At 41.5% G+C, this 26,242-nt stretch overlaps 1 protein-coding gene across 2 annotated transcripts in view; it reads left to right on the forward strand.

Moving 5' to 3' along the window:
• The window catches only part of KCNN2 (potassium calcium-activated channel subfamily N member 2), a 399,816-nt gene that overhangs the window by 224,352 nt on the left and 149,222 nt on the right, over positions 1 to 26,242 (forward strand). For both annotated transcript variants that reach the window (XM_032842238.1, XM_032842239.1), the window contains exon 3: positions 25,542 to 25,744. In XM_032842238.1, the coding sequence (XP_032698129.1) occupies positions 25,723 to 25,744 (22 nt within the window). In that variant the 5' untranslated portion in view covers positions 25,542 to 25,722. The remainder of the gene's footprint in view (positions 1 to 25,541; positions 25,745 to 26,242) is intronic.

Here is a 26,242-nt window from a genome sequence, read left to right on the forward strand (position 1 = left end):
TGCATGTAAAACGTGAAACCACAAAACTCCTAGAAGCAAACCAGACATCATGTTAACTTAGATCTCCTTGACCTAGTTCTCAGGGATAAATTTTTGAATCTGACACCCAAAGAGAAAATAACAAAAACAAATTAAATATGTAGGACTAAATCAAACTAAAAACCTTCTGTAAAGCAGAGAAAACCTTCAACAAAATGAAAAAGCAGCCTACTGTATGGAAGAAAATAATTGCAAATCATATATCTGAGAAGGGGCCAATATCCCAAATATACAACTCAATAACATAAAATTCAAAAGCAAAAAAAAAAAAAAATCAACCCAATTTACAAATGAGCAGATTAGAATAAATATTTTTCTAATGAAGACATACAAGTGGGCAACAGACATAAAAGTTAACTCCAGGTGGCTCAGTCGTTAAGCATCTGCCATCAGCTCAGGTCATAATCCCAGGGTTCTGGGATCGAACCTAATGTCAGGCTCCCTCTTCTGCAGGAACCCTGTTTCTCCCTCTCCCACTCCACACTGCTTTCTTTCCTTCTCTCGCAGTCTCTCTCTCTCTCTGTCAAATAAATAAATAAATAAAATCTTTAATAAAAAATTTTTTTAAAAATTTAAAAAGAAAGTTTGCTCAACATCGCACACCATCAGGAAAATGCAAATCAGAACCACAATGGTATATCACCTCACACTAGTCAGAATGGCTGGAATCAAAAATACAAGCCTTACGAAGTGTTGGCAAAGATGTAGAGAATAGGGAATCCTTGAGCACTGTTGGGGGGAATGGAAATTGATGCAACCACTGTGGAAAATAGTATGAGGGTTCCTCAAAACTTTAAAAATAGAACTACCATATGATCCAGCAATTCCACTTCATGGTATTTATCCAAAGAAAGCAAAAACATGAATTTGAAAAGATATGTGCACCCCCATGTTCATTATAACATTATTTATAATAGCCAAGATATGAGAACAACATAAGAGTCCATCAGTGGGTAAATGGATAAAGAAACCATAGTGTGTGTGTGTGTGTGTGTGTGTGTGTGTGTACACCATAAAAAATGTATATGCCATAAATAGGAAAGAAATGTTGCCTTTTGCAACAACATGCATGGATCTGGAAAATATAATGCTAAGTGAAATAAATCAGAGAAAGACAAAAAATATGATCTCACTCATATGTGGAATTTAAGAAACAAAACAAATGAGCAAAGAAGAAGAGACAAACAGAAAAACAGACTCTTAACTATAGAGAACAAACTGATGGTTTCCAGAGGGGAGGTGCATGGGGGATGGGTGAAATAGTTGATGGGGATTAAGGAGACCCTTGTTGTGATGAGCACTGGGTATTGTATGGAAGTGTTGAATTACTATATTGTACACCCGAAACTAATATAACACTGTATGTTAATTATACTTGATACTTAAAAAATAAATAAAAAATTTAAAAGACTTAAATGGTGAAAATGATTAAAAGTTGGCCCTAGAAGACATTCCAAAGTAATGGTTTGCTGTTGTTTAAGGCTGAAAGGTGGTGATAATTACCTTTAAGTATGTGAGTAAGAATGATCTGTTCACCAAATGTTGCAAAGTGCTTAGTGAAAGCAAATGTATTTGAAGCACTCATGAAAAAGAGATAGCCATTTAATGGAGAAGAATATTTGGGAACCGTTGGACTATCTGGCTTTAGTTATCTTCAGGAAGAGCATAGGAAATCATTATAAATGTATGTATGTATATGTATGTATATGTATTATGATCTGAGCAGAAAAGTGAAGTGATATGTGGGTTCTTTTAAAAGTCGTGTTATGAATTCTTACTCATAAAGGAATTGAATAATGTATCTGAAATGCCAGCCTGAATTCCTGTGAAAGAAAGAGTACTCCAATAATATTAGTCATCTTGTCACCATCGCTAGATATTAATTTACTCATTCCAAAATTTATGTTCGTCCACTGTCCTAGCTACTAGGGATGAATCACTGAACAAGACATTGTACCCGCATTCCTTACATCCTAATGAAGGAGACTTTTGAAAAAAAGTAAATATATGGATAAAATAGAGTTTGTTAGTTGTGGAGAAACCAGATAAGGAACAGAAACACAGAAGGTATGAGAGGGGAGTAGGGATGGCTACTTCAGAAAGATCTTTAATTCCTTTAAAATTGAAATTATCTAATTTCTGAGGTTTTTAAGAATCCCTTGCCTTCTGTATAATGAACAGACAAGGGCAAGAGGAGAAACGATAAGTTTCATTAAGAAGCTGTTCTAGGAATCGAGGCGAGAGGACGGCCATCAGAACCAAGGTGGAGAGATCTGAGATGCATTTTGGAGACAGTATTGATAGGATCTGTTGAAATCTGGAGAGAAGGGAGAGAGTTGAGGGAAAGAGATTTACCCCATGGGCAATAGGGTGCCATAAACAGACAAGAAATTAAGAGGTGGATAAAGTCTATGAGAGATGTGGGATGATTAGCTGAATATTGGAACCTGTTGGGGCTGAGATACCTAGAAGACATTCTAGTCGTGATATCAAAATAGAAGAAAGGTGTCTTGTGGATTTAGAGAAGAGAACATCTGCATATAGTAATAAAGGAACTTGCTGTTATTTCTAAAACCCTTGTCTACATATGAGCAACTGAACACGATCTATTCAAGGACCAAGACTATGCAGAGTTGACCTTTCCTATAAATGATCAGGAAAGGTTTCTTGTCTTGCATGCTCTATGACCATATAGCTAATACCTCCTTTGCACGAATATACGAAGTTTGAAACTACAGCCAGAGCTCGCCGTACTCCCATAACAAGGCAGGCTGATCTGTGATCATTTCAAGTTGCTCTTGGTGAATGACTATAGTCAATGGTGCCTTCATCCTGGAAAGAAATGATTCTGCCCTTGGCTTGTGTTGACTCTCAACATGCAGAGCCCAGCATGAATTCATAACTTCAGTCCCACTAGATTTCTTTCTGGGACAAATAAGCTTACATATTAAAAGTTTCACCTGGCATTTGGCTTGCCTTTGGTCATTAGACAGAAAAATTAACAAAATCTCCAAGTCTGAATTGTACCTTGGATCACGCCAGTCACTGGGAATGAAAGATTAGATGTATTGAATTTGTAGCAGCTGAAGAGACTGGTTATATTTTTCTTTGTCTCAGAGGCTTTCAAGTCATTTCCTTGAGCAAAGTCAACCAGATATGTACTTTGAATATCTCTTGCAGGACTTTTTATGAGGAGGATTTTTTTTTTTAAGTTTCATTAAGCCAACATTGTAGCGTCACATCTGTATTTTAAATTTTTTCTTTCTTTTTCAGTTTTCATGCACAATTTGGTGGATGAAACAAATTAGTCAAGTGCTATTTCCATGTGAAGCTCTAATACCAAAAACTAGTTGGAGCTAAAAAGACTGCCATGAATTAGTAATAAACACAGGGAGGCAATGATAAAGTGTTTCCAAGTTGCCATCCAGCCCTTCTAAATATGAATTCCTATCTGGGGACAAGGAAGTATAATATTCTCGTTGTGCACGTGAAAGAGTTTGAATATTTCAGGTCATGTCTAATCTGTGTTCTAAAGGTCCTTTGGCACCTGAACTAAGTACCAAAAGTGGGTCATTCTCATGACATTCCAGAAGGGTAGGGACTGTCCTCACTCTTGACTAATGAAAACAGTGAAATTTGAGAAAGATTAAGTAGTCTGCCGAGAAAGTGGGGAGAGCAGGATTTCTATCCAGGTCTTCCTTCCTTCCAGCTCTTTTGACTTCTCTACATCACCGTATTGAGGAAATTAGGTGCCGAAATCAGCCCATAGCATTTCATAGAACCCATGGGGAGAAAGAAGAATGGCACTACAGTGAAACCTTTGGAGAACCCAGCTTTTTTTCTGGGATTGGGACTTCCTTGTAGGAGTGGGAGCTAGAAGCACCCTGTCCTCTGCCTCAATTGGTGACCCCAGTAACCTGAGACAGGACTTTCACGGGGTTTGAAGGAAAGGGGGGAAGGTGGCTAGTGGCTAGTGAGATGGGAGACACCTGTTGTTCCCAGTGTGCCCTTTCCTAGAAGTTACTGAAGAATTTACTCTAGAAAAATCAGAGAGAAAACCGAGAAAGAAGAAACCGTGAGATCCCAGACCAATGAAGGATCTTGTTGGCCTTGGACCATTCAAGAACTTGGGGACTCTTGGACTTGGTGGCAGCCCCTGCCATTGCTTGGCCTATTCAGAGCTGGGCAGCAGCACTGGTGGGTCTTCTTTTCTGCCAAACCCAGGTAAGGAGAATCAACACCAAGTTTCTCTGAGCGACGGGGCCTGGCGTGGTTCCTTCTGGTCACCTAGATAGCTAAATCTTGCCGAGGTCTTGCTGCTGTAGTACAGTATTTGAAAAGGCTGAGGTCTTGTCCTCTTGGAAAACCTGTGACTCGGGCTCCCTTCCCAGGTGTGTCATTTCTCGTTAGCTCCAACCACGACATGCTGGTCAGATCATGCAGTTTCTGTTCTTTATGGTCCCAAGTGGCAAAGTGGTGTAGTTAGATAAATTCTAAGCAGTAAACATGCCTCACCTGCTGCTTTGTATTTAAAAAAAATTAAGTTGCAAATATTTAAAAATTGAGAGTGTTAACATAAAATGTTGGATTCATACCTTAAAAATGCAGGAAATCTGGCAGTATTGGGCTTACAGAGCTTGGTGGCAATAGCTAGCTTGAGATGAGGTAGGTCAGCTTCCTTCAGGTGGGACAGATGCTTCTTAGTTACCATGACGACCTGCTGTCTCCCAGTGTCCCCCTTATCGTGTCCCGCCCAGAGTGATTTATTCATTTGCTTCAGGCTGGGCTCCTGTAGGTATCTGAGTTTATAGCCCTACCATTCAAACCACAAAGCCCAGTTTATTAACCTCCCCCTGCTGGGTAAGGGAAGTCCCAGTTGGGGATACAAAGATTCCTCTTGAAAAGGTTGAGGGAAGAGGGAAAGCTCTTAGTTAACCATTCACTAATCTTGCCACATACAACAGGAGACACTTTGCTTAGAAAAGATGGAACTCAGGCTTTATGGATACATGTCTCAATCAGGATTTGAATTCAGGACTTTCTGCCTCCACATCCAAATGTTTTCCCTTACAAACTGAGCATGAGATTATGAACTAAAACAGAAGTTAACATTTTTCCCCCCAAAAGAGATTTTATTGATTCTATCTCTGCTTCACCTAAGAAAAATTCAAATGATCACTTGCCCAAAGATTGAGCAGATTGTCATTGCTTAATTGTGTTCTATTTAGGTTTTTGTAACTTCTCACTTGCAAACTAAATTATAATGTATTGTACAAATATTTTCATTATTTGTAGCCAATTGATTATGTGCCAGATGTCTGGGATCTGAAGACTGCTGAGTTATATATATGTGTGTGGATATATGTTATCTATATATTATCTATATACTACCTATTATCTATATCACAAACATACACACATTTCCCTTGGTTGATATTTCTTGCCCAAGCGGGTGTCTTCCATTAAAATGATCAATAGCCTAAATATGACCAAATGTCTATAAAAACTATAGCATTAGCCAGAGATTTTACTCATAAAATACTAATGACAAAGATTTATAGACTTTTCTGTTGTTAGCTTTGGTTTTATGGCCAAATTGTAGGAGTTTTAAGAACTTCTAGTGTTTTCAATTTTATTTGATGATGACACAAATCTGCTATTTGTTAAAATAAGGCATAAACAAAACTGAAGAGTTCATACTATTAAAAAATATATATCCCCAGAATTGTATTCTGCCAGTCCTTTTAATCGTTTCATGAAATAGTGTGTTGAAATGTCTCCTTAGGCAAGATGCTGTGAGGGTGGTCATAAAAAGTAAATTAAATAGATTCCCTTAGAGCTTACAATTTAAAGGCATCTGTGAATTGATAACGGAGGCACAGAATATCAAGAATTTTAGGAGTGTCTGATCTCGTACAAGTCATGTGGTGTATGTGAGAAGGCGGGTGTAGGGTGGTAATTGTTTGAGTGGCGATCATCATATTCATGTACATGAAAGATTACTTCCAGAACGATTCCTTCTGAGCTAGCAGTCACACCAACCTAGGGGACCTAAAAATAGGTTCTCCACAGTAGTGTCTTAACCAAGTCCCAACTACAGTGAGTTTTCAGAATGCTAGAATTATTTGTGGAAAATTGACATTCTAAGATAAAGGTTACAGCACTAGGATTTTTATTTTAGTAATTTTGGAGACAGTTCTTCTAAAATGAGTGCTGTGCTTTCCTGTTTTATTACATAGGCTGTGGTATGCATAATTTAAAGTTTTCTGATCACACAGAATGATCATCTGTGTGATGGTAAACTTTGTACGTCAGCTGTCTGGATGGTTGGCCAAACATTATTCTGGATGTGTCTGTGAGGGTGTTTGTGGATGAAATTCACATTTGAGTTGATAGTCTGAATAAAGCAGACTGCTCTCCCTACTGTGGGTGGGCCTCATCCAATCAGTTGAAGACCTCAATAGAACAACAAGGCTGAGTGAGTGAGAAGTCCCACCACACTGCCTTGAGCTGGTATATCGGTGTTTTCCTAGCTTGGATCCTAACTGAAATATTGACTCTTCTTGGGTCTCAAGCCTCCTGGCTCTTGGGATAGAACTTACACCATCAGCCCCTCAGGGTCTCCAACTTGTTAACTAATGATATTGGGACTTCTCAGCTTCCATAACTGTATGAGCTAATTCCTTATAATAAACTCCGTGTGTGTGTATGTGTGTGTGTGTGTGTGTGTGTGTGTCTTGTTCTTTTTCTCTGGAGAACCCCAACTAATACACCATCACAACACATATTAACATCATTTAGAATTCAGGAGTGACACTAGGGATTATTTGAGTATGAAAGACCACTTGGGGCGCCTGGGTGGCTCGGTGGGTTAAAGCCTCTACCTTCGGCTCAGGTCATGATCCCAGTGTCCTGGGATCGAGCCCTGCATCGGGCTCTCTGCTTGGCAGGGAGCCTGTTTCCTCCTCTCTCTCTGCCTGCCTCTCTGCCTACTTGTGATCTCTGTCTGTCAAATAAATAAATAAAATCTTTAAAAAAAAAAAAGACCACTTTCCACATACCGTGTTTTTTAAGTTCTCACACTGTATCAGTCTGAATGTATGTTACTTTGTTTATAAATTCACTATTAGGTAGTTCTTCAAATCAATTGTCATTTCTCTTGTTCTTGCTGTTTTCACTTTATCAGACTCCATAAATCTTTCCTTATTCTTTTTTTAAAAGATTTTATTTATTCATTTGAGAGAGACAGAGAGAGAACCTACAAGTGAAGAGAGAGGCAGAGGGAGAAGCAGACTCCCTGCTGAGCAGGGAGCCCTACTAGGGGCTCAATCCCACCACTCTGGGATCACAACCTGAGCCAAAGGTAGATGCCTAACTGACTGAGCCACCCAGGTGCCCTATCTTTCTTTATTCTTATTTTAAGTTTTTGATATGTAGTGGGTCAGGAAATTAGGATATCAGGCGGGTCAGTAATCACGATTACTGGTAACCTGAAGGCTTGCTTATGGATAACCAGACCAGGTTTTCTGACATTGACTTTTGGCTCCTTAGGGCCATAGTTTGGTTTTAGTGTTTAGCTAAACTCTGGAAAGTTGGGCTGCTTGCTTAAGAGGGAGCTATATAACTAGGTTCTTTTATGTAATTTGTTATTGTGATATAATTGTTAGTACTGCCTGTAAGGACCTATTTAGCCAGAGTGACTCCATCTTGGTTAAATAGCCATTTTGTTGTTTGTGCAGTAAAACTTAAATTGATCCTCCCCCCCAGAGAAACTTACTTAGAAACAAGTCCGGGAAACCAGTAAACTGTAGTCGGCTAGTTCCTGATAATAGAGCCCACAATACAAGGACAAGTCAGGCCAGATGGAGACATCTAATCAGTACGAAGTACTGTTTGTAACTGTGAGAAGGTCTTGCCCAAACCAAAATGACTCCATCTTGGGAAGGACGACCATCTTATTATTCACACTGAATATGTTAGCTGACTAAAGCCTTCCCAGAAAATACTCTTTGTAACAGTTCCTGGTATGGGGTAATCTTGAATAACACGTCACCAGACCGGATGGAACTAGCCAATCAGCAAGAGACACACAAACCCAGTGGGCTGAGATACCAAGATATGGGTTGCAGTTTTACCTAATAAAAGGTAGCCTGTAAGATTGGGAGGGGTCGCTTTCTTCGGAGACGGCCCTGACCAGTTAGTCAGTCGATTCTTGAGCCTGTAAGCTGGGGGTGGTTGCTGTCTTTGGAGATGGCCCTGGCCGGTCAGTCTGACTTCTAATAGTTGGCATAAAATAAAGCTTTAAATAACTTTTACTTTGTCTCAGTCTCGTTTCATTTAATAACGGACCTAACACTGCCCCAGTTATAAAAATATTAAAGCATCAATGTGCATAAGGAAAAATGAATAAAAGGAAGCTTGAGGCCTGACTCCATCTTTCACCTGTGACTCAAGTCAATATGACTGGTAGGATTTGAAGGAAATGTCAGGTGCATCTGAAACCCTTGAGTTTTCCATAGACCAGAATACTGGGGTTGGTGGACTGAATGTTTGTGTTCTTTCAAAGTTCCTATGTTGAAGACCTAATCCCAGTGTGATGGTATTTGGAGAGGTGGGGGATAATTGAAGAAAATTAAGTCACAAAAACAAAGCCCTCATGAAAGGGATCGATGCCCATAGCAAAAAAAAAAAAAAAAAAAAAAAAAAATGAGGATTTTTCTGTTTTCCAATGAGTATACAGCAAGAAGGAGCTCCAAACCTAGGTGGTGTTCTCCTACCAGGAACCATATCAGCCAGCATTGATTGGGCTGGCTGGTCTCCAGAAGTGTGAGAAATAAATATCTCTTTGCTGCTTAAGCCAGTCAATCCGTGGCATTGGTTATAGCAGCCTGAGCTGATTAAGACCTGTGGGGAACAGAAAGAGGAACAGAGCAAGGGAATCAGAGTGGAAGGGAGAGGGCTCATTACTCCAAAGTAGATGGACCTAGGACAAAGACTGCAATATCTTGGCTACTTGGGGGCCAAGATATGTGGTATGCATGGCGAGTGGGGAGAGAAGGAGGGGAGTGGCTCTCTCCTGCTGATACCAGCAAGGATCATTACAATATAATATATGTGTACCACCTGCTTTCTGTATAAGGTGTTTTGAGAGGTTGTCAAATCCCTCTGATGTCCCTTCCTAGTAAATCAATTAATACACTGACAAATAAAGAAACCATGCTGTGAATCGTGGGTGGCTGCATGGCCCCTAGGTTTTTCGTTTTTCCTAAAGCAGTAACTTTTAATTTATGAATTTAATTCAACATTAATTCAACAAACACTTATCGGACACCTTCCATGTGCCAGACGCCATGGCCATAGAGATGACTCAGCATCCCAGGAGATGACTCCCAACACCAGTTCAAAGAAGTTCACGGGCCTAAGTTTTCCGTTTCTTCCTTTTTATTGTATTTTCAAAATGTTGTTTATGATGTGAGCCTCACCCAGCCAGGAATAACTGAGAGCTCCTCTTCATGGTCTCAGCCACATCCAGTCCTCAGCACTGACCACTACTGTCCTGATGATGGCCTTCCTATGGATTCATGGAAACAGAAGCATGAATTTTTATATGTGGGATCACACTCAGGAATTATTCTGTTTCTTGGTTTTGTTTAATGCATTGGGGATCACCCCCTTTCTTTACAAAGAAGTCTTCTTCATCCTTCTAAAAAATTTGTAGGGTACTGTTTGATGGGTTTTTCTTCCCTACAATATATCATGCTACAGGGAACACTGATGTACATATATCTTTGTACATACATGCAAACCTTTTTATTTATTTTTTTGAAGATTTTATTTATTTATTTGACAGAGAGAGACACAGCTAGAGAGGGAACACAAGCAGGGGGAGCAGAAGAGGGAGAAGCAGGCTTCCCGCTGAGCAAGGAGCCTGACGTGGGGCTTGATCCCAGGACACTGGGATCATGACCTGAGCTGAAGGCAGAGGCTTAATGACTGAGCCACCCAGATGTACCCATCCAAATCTTTTTAATAGATTCCTATTAGCGGACTTGTGAAAAATTGTTTATTTAACATTCTGGAGGGCATTACCAAATTGGTTTTCGGAGCAAGGAGGTTGGATGTAGGCTCAGGCCCTGCTATATGGAGTGCCAACTGCCTGACATGCCAATGCTGAAAATCTCCTTCCCTGATGCAGTTAGCTTGTTCCATGCTTTCCCAGTGAACAGGTACTGGAATAGGGTAGAGAATGATACCCTGTGGAGAAACCTGTGTCTGAAGAAATAGGGCTTCTTCATGTTCTCTCAGTGTCTGGGCTCACAGACATGGAAGCAGTCCTTCCTCAAACAAACAAAGCAGGGTTATTGGGTGGCACTGGCGCAAGAAGAGGACTATCCTTACAGTAGCAACGGGAACCTCATGCTCTTAGGACCTATGGCTTCTCTGTCAGGAAATCGCCACATCAAGGGTGGACTAGAGAGGTAAGTCGCTTGTACAGTGTCATCAAAGCACGTGCTTGATGCCTGCGGCATGCGGGAGGGGAAACCAATCACCACATCCCTGAGGACATTGGAGCAGCCCAGTGGGCGGTCCCCATGGCAAGGAACTCAAGTCTTCCGCCAACAGCCAACGCCAGCTTGCAGTCATGTGAGTCAGCCATCTTGGAAGGTGGTCTTCAGTCCTTCACATTATTGCATTCCTAATCAACATGGCTGCCACCTCGTGAGGAAGCCTACACTAGAGCGACTCCAGGAATTGACTCCTGGATTGTGGACCAACAGACGCCATGTGAAATAAGCATTTATTGCTTTGAGTTGTCATGGCATTTTTTACACAGCAACAGAGAAATAGTTTTTAGCGCCTGGAAGTAGGGTGCTACCATAACAAAAATTTAAGATGCAGATGAAGCTTTGGAACCAGGCAGTGGGAAGAAGCGGGAGTTTTGGACCTTGACAAGAGACTCTTAGCAGAGACCTAATGACGTGCCGTGAGGCTGCCAGCCAAGACTAAAAAAGAAAATGCAAAAAACCTTATTGGACTCTGGAGGAAACAGGGCTGCAGAAAGCTTAGCAACGTTGTCACCTGGGGTAATATGGAAACTATCAAATATATCTCATGAATTGAGTAATCTTGCTAAGGAGAATTCCAGGCAGGACACTGAAGGCTGGCTGCTGCTTGCTGCTTATCATAAAGCACAGGAGTAGAGGGAGAAGATGAAGTTAGGACTGTCAGATAAAAGAGATCCACGGGTTGTTGGTTTGGAAAATTCACAGCCTTTCAAGGTGGCAAATGATGCTAGAATTTAAGAGGTAAACTGTAGGCAAGATCAATTCTGGGCCATGTGGGGAAACTGTAATATAAAGTTGAAGTTAGAGGGGTGACCGCAAAACTCTTTTTTTTTTCAGACATATTTATTTATTTGAGAGAGAGAGAGAGAGAGCACGAGCAGACTGGGGGGGCAGAGAGAGAGGGAGAAGCAGATTCCTGCTGAGCGGGGAGCCCAATGAGGGGCTTGATCCCAGGACCCTGAGGATCATGAACTGAACCAAAGGCAGGTGCTTAACCAACTGAGCTAAGCAGTCCCAAAATTCTTTATTAGAGCACAGAAAGATCCAAGGGGGTGCCTCAGAAATGTTCAGCCAACCAGTGACCCTCTAAGAATGTTAAGGTCTTATTCTCAGTGGCTCCAACAATAGCCAAGCAGATGACAGGATTTATCACAGACTTGTGGGTGTGGCTCTTGTCTAATGGACCTAAACTCTAGTAAGTTTCTGTGGAGCCCCACACAGTTTTTCAGGGAATAGTATTGGCAGAAATGCTGCCAGCTTGAAATGGTAAGGGTTGAGAGAGCATAACATGAGAAGAGGCCTTTGAATCCTGAACTCGGACAGGGAAGACACAGGCTGCAAAAACTGTTCAACTGTGATATTGGGCCACCATACATGGACAGGGCAGCATAACTCAGAAAATAGAACCAAGAGCCTAGAGAGTAGAGCCAAGATTCCTGAAGAATCTTTCCTGGACCTCAAATCCCAATCAACCTTCTATCAGTATGTTCTCTACTGATGTCAGATTTTCTGTGTAGCAGTGATTCCCACCCCTCTGCCCCCATTTCCCCCTTTTTTGGGTGGGAGTGTTGATAAGACTAGCCTTACCTATGTTATAATGCCCCATGCTTGTATTTTGGGGATGGGGGGGACAGACAACTTGTATATCTCATTCTCAGGTTTTTCACATCAAGGTGAACTGGATCTAAGAGCCTCATCTCATTAAACAGCGAGACTCTAAATTTTGCGATGATGCTTTAATGGTGAGGAATTGGGGACATTGGGAGATGGTGAGTGTATTTTGGATGGGGGAGGGAGATGAACTATTAGGGACTGCAGGGTGGACTGTGTCAGCCAGCCTCCAAGATGGCCTCACAATTCCTTGTCCCCTCTTTATGATCTTGGTAGTCCACTCCCACGCTGAATAGGGCTGGCCCTTGCAACTGCTGGACATAGTGGAAATGATGGTGTGAAACCCTGAAGCTGGGTCATAAAAGACACTCGCTCTCTCTTGAGTCATTGGCTCTTAGAAAGCTAGCCACAGTGTCATGACGACCCTTAAGAAGCCTTACAGATAGGTACGTGTGGTGAAGAACTGAGGACTGTTGGTAGCCAGCACCAACTTGTCAACCATATGAGTGACCATCTTGAACGTCATCCTTTTTGTTTGTTCTTTTTTTTTTTTTTAAAGATTTTATATATTTGACAGTGAGAGAGACAGAGGGAGAAGATGAGCAAACAAGCAGGGGGAGCTGCATGCAGAAGGAGAGGGAGAAGCAGGTTTCCACTGAGCAGGGAGTCTGATGTGGGACTTGATCCTAGGACCCTGGGATCATGACCTGAGCTGAAGGAAGCCCCTTAACCAACTGAGCCACCCAGGTGCCCCTTGATCCTCACCTTTATGAAGCCAGCTTCAACCTCATAAGAAACTCAGAGCCGGAACCAACTAGCCAAGCTGCACCTGAATTTCTAACAGAAACTAAGATAACAAAAACTTCTGTTTTAATCCACTCAATCTTTTTTTTTGGGGGGGGGTATTTTTTATTTATTTTTCTTATTTAAAAAAAAAATTCCAGTATAGTTACCATACGATGTTGTATGATTTTGTGGTGTACAATACAGTGATTCAACAATTCTGTACATTACTTAGTGCTCATCATGGTAAGTGTGCTCCTTAATCCCCATCCATCACGATTTTACCCGCCCCCCAAGCAGCCTCCCCTCTTGTAGCCATCTGTTTGTTCTCTAGAGCGAAGAGTCTGTTTTTTGGTTAAAAAAACAAAGCAAAATAAAACAATCCCCTCTCCCCCCAAAAGCACATAGACTATTCCAATTTATACTCCTATGTGGTGGTGTACGAGAAAGCTGGTTTCTTGAATCTTTACCAGTGCATTATATATAATTATCATTCAGTGTAATAGAAAAAAAATTGTTTCAATTTACATTTGTTTGATTATTCAGAAGTTTTTCTTTCTCTGACCATTTATCTTAGAGTTGCTTACTCATACCCTTTTATTATTTCCCTATCTGGTTTGGTTTTTTCATTTTATCTTATTTAAGTAATAATATGATTATTACTTATGTTATCTTTCATTTTATCTAATTTCTTAGATCTTTAAAAGCAATTTTTTTTTTTTTAGAGGAGGGGAGGGGCTGAGAGACAAGGAGGGAGACACTCTCAAGCAGGCTCTACAATCAGCACCCAGATGATACGGGGCTCGATCTTGCTGAGATTGACCTGAACTGAAATTAAGACTTGGCTGCTTGGGGTGCCTGGGTGGCTCAGTGGGTTAAGCCTCTGCCTTCGACTCAGGTCATGGTCTCAGGGTCCTGGGATCAAGCCCTGCATCTGGCTCTCTGCTCAGTGGGGAGCCTGCTTCCCCCCACCCTGCACTCTGCCTGCCTCTCTGCCTACTTGTGATCTCTGTTTGTCAAATAAAAAATAAAATCTTAAAAACAAAAAAAGACTTGGCTGCTTAATGGACTAAGCCACCCAGGCACCCACAAAAATGTTCTTGATATTAATCCTCTGTCTATTAAATACAGCACTTGTGCTTTTGATTTTGGTTCCTATGGATGTTTCATAATGCTTTTCCTTCATGGCTGTTTAGTTATTTGCTCAGGGAACCTGTATCTTGAGATTATAAAACTTGATCTCCTTTATAATCTTCTGTATTTCTGTAGTTTCATTTCTTACATTTAGTGAGATGTGTTTTTTTAAGGCTTAGTTGTGTTAGCTACATGAAGAAGGCTTAGAAGGTCATCTTCATCTTTGAGTCAGTTTTCCTAGTTTAAAAAAAAATGAATGAGAAAGAAACAAGGGTCTAGTCCTTTGAGCTTCTTGAGGACGTAACCTGTGTCTTAGGCGTTGCTGTATTCTTCATGAACTAATGTTTCTTCTTCTTGCCTATTTCCCGTTTCAGTCTGCTGATAATTGGGGTCCTTCTAGTTCATTATCAGAAATATTTCATCCTTCTCTTTCCTTTAACCCTCCTGTTGACTGTGAAACCAAGATCCTCTTTAAAACCTGGAAGGATATAGGCTGCTTCCTAGGAGAATCCACATTGTCCTCTGAGGAACAAAAAAAGGGGAAGGAGGGTGGAGAAGAAGAAAAGAAAACAGAAGTAAAGAGATCATAAGTGTCTCCTAAGGGCCGTCAGCCTGAGATCTAGAAACCTACAATATTTTCTCTGGTGCTTGTTAAAGGACAAGGGGCCTTCCTACCTAGCTCAGTCAGAAGAGCTTATGACTCTAAATCACAGGATCATGACTTCAAGCCCCACGTTGGGTGTAGAGATTACTAAAAAAATAAAATAAAATAAAAATATATTTTTTAAACTTTTTTTTTTTAAGATTTCATTTATTTATTTGACAGAGATCACAAGTAGGCAGAAAGGCAGGCAGAGAGAGGAGGAAGCAGGCTCCCTGCTGAGCAGAGAGCCCGATGCAGGGCTCCATCCCAAGACCCTGAGATCAGGAACCAAGCTGAAGGCAGAGGCTTTACCCACTGGGCCACCCAGGCACCCCAAGTAAGGCTTGTTTTAAGACTGCTTTTTCTCTAGTGTCCTCCAAAGCCCTGATCTTGGGATAAGCAACATCCTCAAATCCACAACAGGAAATGCAAGAGTCCTTTATCTCGGAATTCTTTTTGTTAATAACCAAGAAAAATCTTTTTTGATTAATCTTATTTCAATGGTTTCATCCACTTCATGTAATTTATTTTCGAGAACAGAGTGTCCTCTTTCCTACATCTTTTTTCCCCATGGTCTATGGCGCCACTAAAAAAGTTTTCTTTTTTTTTAAGTTTTTTTTCATTTTGTTTTGTTTTGTTTCTCTTAGCAAAATATCCACTCAATAAGCAAAACCATGACTTTTATCTTGGCTAAAAACACAAGAAACTCCATGAGCAAATTAGCGTTTCCAGAAGATCAGGAATCAGTCGGGGATTTTGCACTCCTCTGCTCTCATACCCACCTCTGAGTGTCCCCAGACAAGTCCACAAGACAGCTTTGCAGGATTGTCTCGGCTTTCAGAAGAGGGCTTCCGTCTTTTTGAAGTGAGCGCTGAAGTGAGTCTCATCCTGGAGCTCCGGTCACTCGTCAATACCAAATGAGACCCCTGCCACCTCCTGGAGCCTGGCTCCAGCTCTGTTTTCTTGACTGCTGAGTCCTTTTAATGTAGGCTTCAATCAGCTGAGCCACAGACTGCAGACCGCGTGTGGAGCGTACTTGGGCTTCCAACCCTCCAGCCCGAGAGCCTATACTTCCAAAACAGCCCCTGACAACCTCTTACAAAACGTTTCAGTCTCACTGTATTTTAAGCTTAAGGGCGATAGAGCTAAGACATCACACGGAAAATTAATTAATGACTGCTAGGAAGGACTGCCAGTCATCTTTGGACAATGCATTAATTTCAATTCCTTCATCAGTTAGGATCATTCAAAGTACAGCAATTTTTTTTTTAACTGTGGAATTCAGTACAAAATATACCTGCTGTTTGTTAGATGTCAGGACGAGAAATGTACATTCCATAATTAAAAGTGCCACACAGCTCCTTCTATTGAAATTCCTCTATTTTTTTTTTTTTAAATTGTATTTCTTCTTAGGATATTCCTTGAACCATGAGACTCTTAGGATGTAACCCAGCCACGGAGAGTCTCACAAGGAAAAAAGTCTTGAATCTCAAATGCCTTCAAATGCACGGATTGACAGTCCCTTGTGCCACAGAGGAAAACCTATTCCTGCTTTTCGTGAATCTGATAAATCAATTGTTGCTTCACCAGTGTTCATTTTAAATTGATTCTTTTGTTTCATTGATACCTTTCCTTTTACTTCCATACCCAGTTATGCTAGGAGAGTTTTCTCATCTGTTTTTAACTTTTGGATACACAATTCACATACCATATCATTTAACCACTTAAAGTGTCTAATCAATGACAGTGTATTCATGGAGTTAAATGACCATCATCTTCCCATTTTCAATATCTTTGTCACCCAAAAGAAACAGTGTACGTATTAAGAGTGACTCTCCATTTAGTGCCTGGGATAACCACTAATGTAATATTTTGTTTATAGCTTTGCCTCTTCTGGATGTTTCCTCTAGATGGAGTCATACGTGTGGTCTTTTATGACTGGCTTTCCTTTACACGTTTTCAAGGCTCCTTCATGTCGTAGCAAAGCATCAGAACTTTATCCCTTTTTACGGATGAAGAATATTGCATTGTAAGAGCATACCCCATTTTCTTTACACACTCAGCCGTCGATGGGCATTTGCATTCATTCCAGCCCTAGGCTGTTATTATAAATCATCCTTCTATTAAACATCCACAGACACATTTTTTTTTTTCTGTAGATGTGTATTTGCATTTTTCTTGGGCATCTACTTAGGAGTAGAATTGCTGGTTAGAAAAATCACTTTACATTTCATATTTTGAGGAACTGTCAAACTGTTTTCCAGAGAAGCTGAACCATTTTACGTTCCCATCAATAATATATGAGGTTTCAAATTTTACCACATCCTGTCCATTTGTTGAAAAGCCCATCCCACCCCCATTGAACTGTCTTGACACCCTCACCAAAAATCAGTTGACCATAAAGGTAAAGGGAGGTTTCTGGATTCTCAGTTCTGTTCACTGATGTATATGTCTATCCCTTTTCCATGACACGCTATCTCGATCACAGTACCTTTGTGATAAGTTTTTGTTCAACAAGTGTGAGTCCTAAAACTTGGTTGTTCTTTTTCAAAATTGTTTGACTATTCTGGGCTACTTGCATTTCCATATGAATTTTAGCATCAGTTTGTCAACTTCTCCAAAAATTCATCTAGGATTCTGATAAGGATTTGAGAGAATCTGTATATAGGTTTGGGGCATATTGGCATAGTAATTAAATTAAATATTCTCATTCATGAACAAGGAATGTCCCTGAATTTATTGAGGTCTCTTTGAATTTCTTTCAACAATATTTTTTAGTGTGTGTATAAGCGTCACATTTTTGTTGATAAGTTTTTAATATTTTTATTGTATTGCACATGGAGTTGTTTTGAAATTTCATTTTCAAAGTGCTCATTGCTAGTGTAGAAAAATAAAATTAATTTTTAATGTTAATTTAGTATCTAGAAATCTGCTGAGCTTGTTAGTTCTATTAACATCTTAGTAGATTCCTTAAGATTTCCTATGTAAAAATTGGCATCTGTGAATGTAGTTTTAATTTTTCCTTTCCATCTGGATGCCTTTCTTTCCTTTTCTTGCCTAATTGCACTGGCTAGAACTTCTAGTACAATATTTAATAGAAGCAGAAAGAACAGATATTGTCTTGTTTCTGATCTTAGGAAACATTTAGGCCTTTTCACCAGTAAATATGATATTAGCAGTGTATTTTATATTGATGTCTTTTGTTGCATTGAGAAAATACCCTTCTAGTTGTAGTTTGTTGACTGTGTTTATTGTGAAAGTGTTTTGGATTTTGTCAAATGTCTTTCTGTGTCTATTGAGGTGATTATACAGGTTTTGCCCTTTATTCTGCTGATATGCTATATTACATTAATTGATTCTTTCGAGGGTTTTCTTTTAAATTCCAGTTAGTTAACATACAGTGTAATATTAGTTTCAAGTGTACAATATAATGATTCATCACTTCCATACAACTCCCAGTGTTCATCACAAGTGCCCTCCTTAATCACACTAATTGATTTATAAATGTTAAACTAACCTTATATTCTTGTGGTAAACCCCACTGAGTCATAGCATAAAATATGTATATATATATATACACACACATAAATATATATATATTTTTAATTTATTTTAGAGAAAGAGTGCCCACATGAGTTGGGGTGAGGGGTAGAGAGAGAAGGAGAGAAGGGCTCGATCCCACGATCCTGAGGTCATGACCAGAGCTGAAATCAAGAGCCGGATGCTCAACTGACTGAGCCACCCAGGGGCCCCAGCATATAATAATTTTTATATATTGCCATATTCAGTTTGGTTCTCTTTTTTTGGGCATTTTCACATATATACTCATATGCTATCAATATGTAGTTTTCTTACGAGGTCCTCATGTTCAGTGATTTTTGTTTTCTGCCCACTTCTGTACTCCTGAGCCTCAGAAGTGAATTCTATTTTGGTTATTGTACTTTTCAACTCCGGAACTTCAGTTTGCTTCTTTTAAATAATTTCTATCTCTGTATCAGCATCCTCTGGTACATCATTCCCATTGTACCTCTCTTCAACCATTCTCTAAGTGTGCTTTAGAGGTGGGTAGATGAACTAAACCGGCTTAAGAGATGTGTCAGGAAATGTGTCGCTGGATGTGTTTGGCAGTGAGAGATAGAAGGTGATCTGCCTTCTCTGAATGATGGGGGTTTGGCTCTGAAGCCTAGAACCACGACAGCTATTTTCCCCACCATAAAGTAAAATAACCTGGGGATTAAGCCAGTGTCAATGAAGGAGGACTGTGACAGGAATGTAGCTGAGGGAAATTTGCCAGAATCCTGATGATGTCTTCACCTCCGAAGCAAAAGCAATAAAGTCCTCCCTAATTTTGATACTTTCAATTATATGAGGCTAGAAATACTCTTGTTAAGAGGACTTGAAAGTATCCAGTAGTTTTGACTAATTAAAACATTTTTGAGAAAGACATCCTAAGTAGGGCCGAGGGGAAAACACTGTCACATAGTGAGTTTTGTCATTGTCTTTGTCTAGTATGTATCTGTCATGGTTTTTCTGATGCATTGTATCATGTGTATCATGTTGCATCATATAGATAATTCTTGTTCCAATACTAATTAAAATAGTAGAGAAAAAGTGCTACCGAATTTACAACCATAAAATATAACAGCAGTAATATGGAACAAAAATCATTTTTAAGAAAAACCTGGTGTATTAGATAAGAAGGAATATGCAAAGAGAGGGATTTGGAGAAGCAGGCTTTCTGCTGAGCACAATGCAGGGCTGGATCCCAGGACCCTGTGATCTTGACCTTAGCGGAAGGCAGACACTTCACTGACTGAGCCCAGGGGCACCCTAATTGTGGAAATCTTGAAGAAGATTTATTAGTATTTAGTGTGTTGGGTTGCTGATGACACTGTACTGTTTAATTGAACTTAGAACCAGTTGGGGTTCTTTCCTTTCCTGTAAGTGAACACCAACACTCTACTTGCCCTAAGGCAATTACTTAGGGAATGGGGATTTATAAATAGTTGGGAGTGGGGAGGCAATAGTATATAGATAGACAAAGGGAGATACATAGATTTCCTGAGGCTGTTTGGCAAGTGGTAGAAAATCAAAAGGAAAACAGATGGTGTGATAAATAACACACCGGAATGGGTTAACAGGAAAAGGGAAAAAAAGAGCTAAGGCATGGTAACGCCAATACTGTAAAGAGGGCCAAATAATGATGGGGAGATAAATTGGATTTCGGAGGGAAAATAAACCTTCCAGAACTTTTGTAGCTTCATTTTGTTTCAGCACTGAGCAAACCTGGAACTTTTGGGATCACCAAGGGGCAGCTTTGACCTCCATTATTTAGGGATGGCTTTGCATATCTTTGGTCCCATTTTTGCTGACTCTTTACCCCAGCTGTGAGATGTTTGGTTTCTCTCTTCCTGTGGCACACAGCTTGGCTTCCTTTCTCTGGTTGTTACCAAACCTGTAGTTTCTTTCCTACTCTGTACCTTTCAGGGCCAAATAGCCAAGGAACAAAACAGTCTTTGATGGCAAGCAGGTAATTCATCCATTAGCCAGAAAATGGAGGAGGGGAGCTCATGCTCCAAGGGCACTGAGAGGCAGAGGGGTTATAAATGATATGGCTGTGGGCTGAGGGGGTGGAGGGGGGACGCTGTATATCAGCCAGGGTCCCAGGAAGGGGTGGAGATTTCCAGGAACTTAAGCCCCATCCCTTTTTCTTCCCTTTGTGGTTGGGGGTTTCCTGTCTTGGTGCCTCCTAGGGAGGAGAGTTTAGTTTGTCACTGTAGTATAGTGAAGGCAAAATGTGAATTTGGCCCATTGTGCCCACCATATTGGACCCCTCTGGTTTGATCATGTTTCTGGTGGTCCCATGTGGTCTGGTGTCAAGCTCATCCAGACAGGAACACCCGTACAGGAGATACTAGGAAAAACAAACAAACGAACAAAAAAACAGCTTTTAAGAAAAATTCCCTATGGGGCTCTTTGGGGTTCGTCTAGTGACACAGTTCTCCCCACTCTTTGGCATAATGGGAGAAGCGGCGAGAACACAGGTGGCTGGGTCCCTGCAGGACTGCTGACAAATTCCTCCAAGCCACAGGGCAGGCAGCTTGAGCATGGGAATCCCCCTTATCTCACAAAAAGACAAAATGGGCCTGTTAGTGCCAATATATACGTTTCACTGGCCTGCAGCTTCTTTGATGGATGATGCCAACAATAAGGAATGCCAGACCAGACTGCAAAGTAGGCAGAAAACTCTGTGAGCAGCCCAGAATCGCCCTACTTTTTATACTTTTTAATTAGGCACCTCGGACCTGCGTGCCTACAGCCCTGCCATTGTATCCACACTTGTACTGGATCCTTATAAATTATTCTGTTGATCAAATGAAGTCGACAAGAGGCCAGCAGTCAGGAATCACAGAATCCCAACTATGCCAGCGAGGAAATGTCCCCGAGGCCATTGAAAGGAAGTGAATGGTAATGACAAGCTCCTGCGGTCCATTCCCGGACTGCTAGTGGAGGACAGGCTGTATGAGCCGATAGATTGATTGGGTTATTCTGTGGCTGTGGAAGAAATGCTAGAAGTCTGCAAAACAGATTCAGCAGGTGGTCTCAGAAGGCTGTGTTTGAAGTCTGGCTTGCCCTTTGCTGCTTGCTAGCTGTGTGACCTGGGGTAGCCCGGGCACTGGATTGCCTGGATTGCATTAAGCTCTTTACCTGTAAGATGGAGAGGATAAGGAAAACTTTCCTATCTCCCATAAGGATCCTTAGCAAATGCAAATAAAATAACGCAGAAACTTTCTGAACTAGAATGGGCTGCCTTTAGTTTTTTTTTTTTTTAAATGACTTTCTAGATTTGGATGTGTGGTTCTAACTGCCAAAGATATTGGTTTATGAAATTGCAGATTCTTTTCAAAAGACTCCCCCTAGTCAGTAATTTTAACCTGGTGTTCATGTTTAATTATGTAACATGGTTCAATTCTAGCGAAACTAGTATACGTGCTTCATTTTTTTTCTTTCTTTTTTTGCTGGAGTTGCTGAGACTTTGACAGATATGCCAATTAGCTGGAGATGAAGAAGAGAGTAGAAAAAAATTTGGAAAGTCAATGAATAGGCTCCAACATGATAATTAGTCCCTGAATAATAGCATTCTGGAGAAAAATTAACAAGGCCATCGCCAATAAGCTCATTTAGGTCTTGACACTTTCTGATCATGATGTAGAAGTAAAAGGAATACATATAAAAATTATTCTAATCTTTTCTTCAGATCCAATGTGGTTTATCTCTTACAAATTTAGGACAGTCTGTGGTTTAAAAAGAACTGTTCTTATGGCCTTTTAATGGTTCTGTTTTGGGAAATGTGGACCTGTTATTGTGCTAGGAGAATAACTCTTGGTATGACCCCAATTGCACATTTGTATTTACCGCCTTGTAAACTAAGTTCAGAGAGGCTGTGTCTTATCACAACCTCTCTGTTTGGCAACCCCCAACAATTTTCTCACTTGGGCAAAGAAAAAAAGAAAGTCTCAGAAAAACATTGACTTTGTAGCTCAAAGTTCTCTCCGGACTTCTCAGTGTGGGTTACAGATGCCTTGGGTCCCTGCCTCAGTTGCTCTGCCTACCCCTGGAAATAGACCAGAAACATCCAAATTCAGGGGAGTCCCGCTTTTGAAGGAACAATGAAGAGAGAGAGAGAGCATGTGGGGCGCCTGGGTGGCTCAGTGGGTTAAGCCTCTGCCTTTGGCTCTGGTCATGATTTCAGGGTCCTGGGATCAAGCCCTGCATTGGCCTCTCTGCTCAGCAGGGAACCTGCTTCCGACCCCCGCCCCCGTCTGCTGCTCTGCCTACGTGTTATCTGTCAAATAAATAAATAAAATCTTTAAAAAAGAGAGAGCGCAAATAATTCCTAGGAAAAAGAGAATTATAAACAATGGCGTCATGTAAATCTGAGTTAAGTAAGGGATCAGAGAGCAAATAACCTGCAGCTTTTTCCAAGACCCTATGTGGTCTGGGAAAATGGATCTTCTAAGACCAATGTTAAGTGTATGCGGTGGGGGGGGGGTGTTCTTTGTATGTGTGCAAGCTTGAAATACCACAAATATGGGGACCCGGGTGTTCTAGTCTAGAGAAAAAAACACCCAGGTGATTTTTCAAAAATCATGCTGGAAATGGGAGGTGACTAATTGATGAGATTCGAAATGCATTTGTTGGATGAGTATGACCTCTGGTGTTAAACTAGAGAAATTCCAGCGCTATATATCTTAACGGTAGAAAGAGAAGCAAATTTCGTTTTCCAAAAGCTTCTAGTCAGAGGTTACAGGGCATTGTTTGTGACTTTTGTTTCAAAACTTTCTTCCTTCCCTCCTTCTCTCTTTCCCTCCTTGGTCTTCCAGGTATAAATGACTATGTCCTGTGCACACAGCACCACCCCTGTGGAAGAACACTGTCTTTGTTGCTCCGACTGCTTGGTCACATGTATCTCTATAATCCTTTATAGAAAAAAGGGGCAAAATTACGGTATCTGAATTTTAAATGTTTATATATAAGTTTACAATTCATTTGTTAATTTTTTTAAAGATTTATTTATTTGACAGAGAGATCACAAGTAGACAGAGGCAGGCAGAGGGAGAGAGAGAAAGGGAAGCAGGCTCCCTGCTGAGCAGAGAGCCCGATGTGGGACTCTATCTCAGGACCCTGAGATCATGACCTGAGCCAAAGGCAGCAGCTCAACCCACTGAGCCACCCAGGCACCCCTCATTTGTTAATTTTATAAAGAAGAGAGGAATGGTGAAAACAATAACTCCTTAAAAGTGCCCCTGTCGTAACCCAATAGTGTGAGATGCCCCAAACGACACAGATGAAAATTGAAACATGACATTGTTGGGGGGTATCTTGCGGTTTTTCATAATCATACTGATAGAGGATTATCACACTCTCCAAACAGACATTTATTAGCAAGGTGATTTTGGGGTGATGGAGGGTGTGATCAGATGATTCCTTAAAACAGAACGATGATATACATCTGATTGACTTCTTTCTCTCCAGTCACAGTAAGTTTCACATTATTATTTCATGAGACTTTGTTGTTGTTATTGTTTTAATATTGGCGGGGAGGAAGCACTATGAACTGATTTTAGGTATTCTGACAATTCCTCATGCTCGTCCTATCTTCATTTCTTTCTTACTCTGTCCATCCCATCCTCCCCTGAGTCCCTTTTGTGACCAATGGAAACTCCATACATCATGGTCATAAATCTTAGTAAACACCCTTTTTTTCTATATGATTAATGGCACTGCACCTAATCCCGTACCAAGGCACAGAGATATACAGGCCAAATGATACAACCTTTTGTCCCTTTTAATTAGTTTACACAACCCTCTGTTTGAAGCCTTAAACTTGCTGTTTGAGAAAGTCAGTTTGATACATAGAATGTAGCCATTACTTACAGTGTTTGAATCATTCTAGAACCTTCTATCTAATTGGATGCTGGCAACAATCGTGATATTTGGGGAGGCATCTATGTCATCTTTCAGCTAAATTTATGAAAGTATTGATATCCTGTGATTACACTCTCTTGAAGAATTTCATTCGTAAGGAGGAATCAAACTTTTCATTCAATGCAGCTGCATAGAGCGACTAGCAGAAGCCTATAGAATGTGCTATGAAGTGAAAAAAAAATGTATGATTGATTTTGTGCTTGCGTTGAATTTTCACACCAGAGGTGACTAACTTAATTTGGAAGCTTTCTTTGTTAATTTCAAAGTCAGCTCATTAGAATCGTTTTTAATGGCCACGTGCACCACACAATTCTTGCATTAGCTACTCAGCCTACCATGAGCTTCGTAACTAAGCAATTTTTGTTGAATTGCCAAAAATCAGGACAGAGTATAAACATAAAGTACAGGCTCCACTTTGTAGCTACTCAAATTCTACTCCTGACCGAGACTACTGAAAAATAAAATTTCTGACAGTACTCTTTATCTTATGTGGAGAGTTGTGGGCCAAATAGCAACCTGTCCTTCCCCCCCACCCCCTTCCCCTTTTGGATCTCTTTACTTGCACGTACAAAAAATTAAAATTGTTTAACCCATGTCCAAAAGATATCCTAAAATGAATTATTCATTCCATGGCATTGAAAACGCGTGCACACACAGTCCTAGGACAAGATAACTGGTGAGCAACTTTAGGGCAGCTGCCGAGTAGAATATCAAGAAATTGGATCCAGCTGAGAATTCCAATTACCTAATGAGGGTGATCTGTTTACGCTCTAATTTCTTGGTCTAATTCGCTATAATCCCGATTATAAAAATCATGCATTTAAATTACGATTTACAATGGAAACAAATATTTAGTTTGCTAGTTCCTTTCCTGTTCTTTTCGGGGAGTCTGGAATTTCCATGTACAAAGAAATACAAAGGAGAAGCACTCAAGATAGAGCAGTAACAATCCTCGGAAAAGGGTCCCCTACCGCTTTGTGTTGGTATATCCCCTAAGAGAAGAGCACATTGCGGGAAATTCGTGAGCCACAAACTGCCATTTTTATTGGTTTATTAGAAAGAAAATAATTATACCTGACTCTAGCAAAACTCCAGCACCCGCCCGGGAGTGGACACTCAGCCGGGGTTTTCATTGTTAATAATTTCTGTAACGAACGGTGCGACTCGGCCGCGCAAGGCCCCTCTCCCACCCCCCGCCGCAGTCGGGGCTCGGCCGAGGAGATGCTCGGGGTTAGCGCATCTGTGACCCGCATTTGCTTTGTGTCTGTGCTTTGCAGGTGGGGAGGAGGAAGAGGAACAGAGGAGGCGCTGGCGGCCGGCGGTCGCTGAGCAGCCCCCAGACCCTCGAGCAAGCCGCCTCTCCACCGCCGGAGAAGCTCGCGGACCTACCCACTAGGGCGGCCAGAGGGCCTGAGCGCCCGAGCCCGGGGACCCGGCGGCCGGGGGCGCCAGCCCCTCATGTTCCGCAGTAGGCGCAAATGTGAGCGGGCGGTAGCTGGGAAAGCCCTCCGCCCCCGCCGGGGGGACCCGGGAAGCCCGCGCGGGCTCCTCCCGCGGACGGTGGGGATCCCCACCTCCGGCCCCGCCCCCATCCTCCCCCAGCCCGGGAGCCGAGGCGGTTAACCCTCTCCGCGCCGCGGCGCACTCGGGCCGGAGCGCGGCGCAGCCAATCCTGACTCCCAGGCGCCGGAGCCCAGCGACTGGGGAAGATCGGGGCGCCGGGCTGGCTCTGAACTCGCGTCGACCAAACCCGGGCTCAGGCCGCAGGGTTCTCCCCAAGCCCTGCTGCACTGGCGAAGCCAGCCGCCAAACTTTTCTTTCCAAAGCCGGTGCCCCCGCAGTTCTTTGGCGGGCAGCCGGCGGCCCACTCTCCGCGGGACGATCAGGGAGAGGTGGGCGTGCAGCTAGGGGGCCGCTGTTCTGCAGCCCTACGAGGCGTGCACGCGGGCGGACAAGTGGCAGGGGTTCCGCACTGTCC

This window comes from Lontra canadensis, unplaced genomic scaffold, assembly GCF_010015895.1.
Source record: "Lontra canadensis isolate GAN:19392208 unplaced genomic scaffold, GSC_riverotter_1.0 scaffold126, whole genome shotgun sequence".
Lineage (NCBI taxonomy): Eukaryota > Metazoa > Chordata > Mammalia > Carnivora > Mustelidae > Lontra > Lontra canadensis.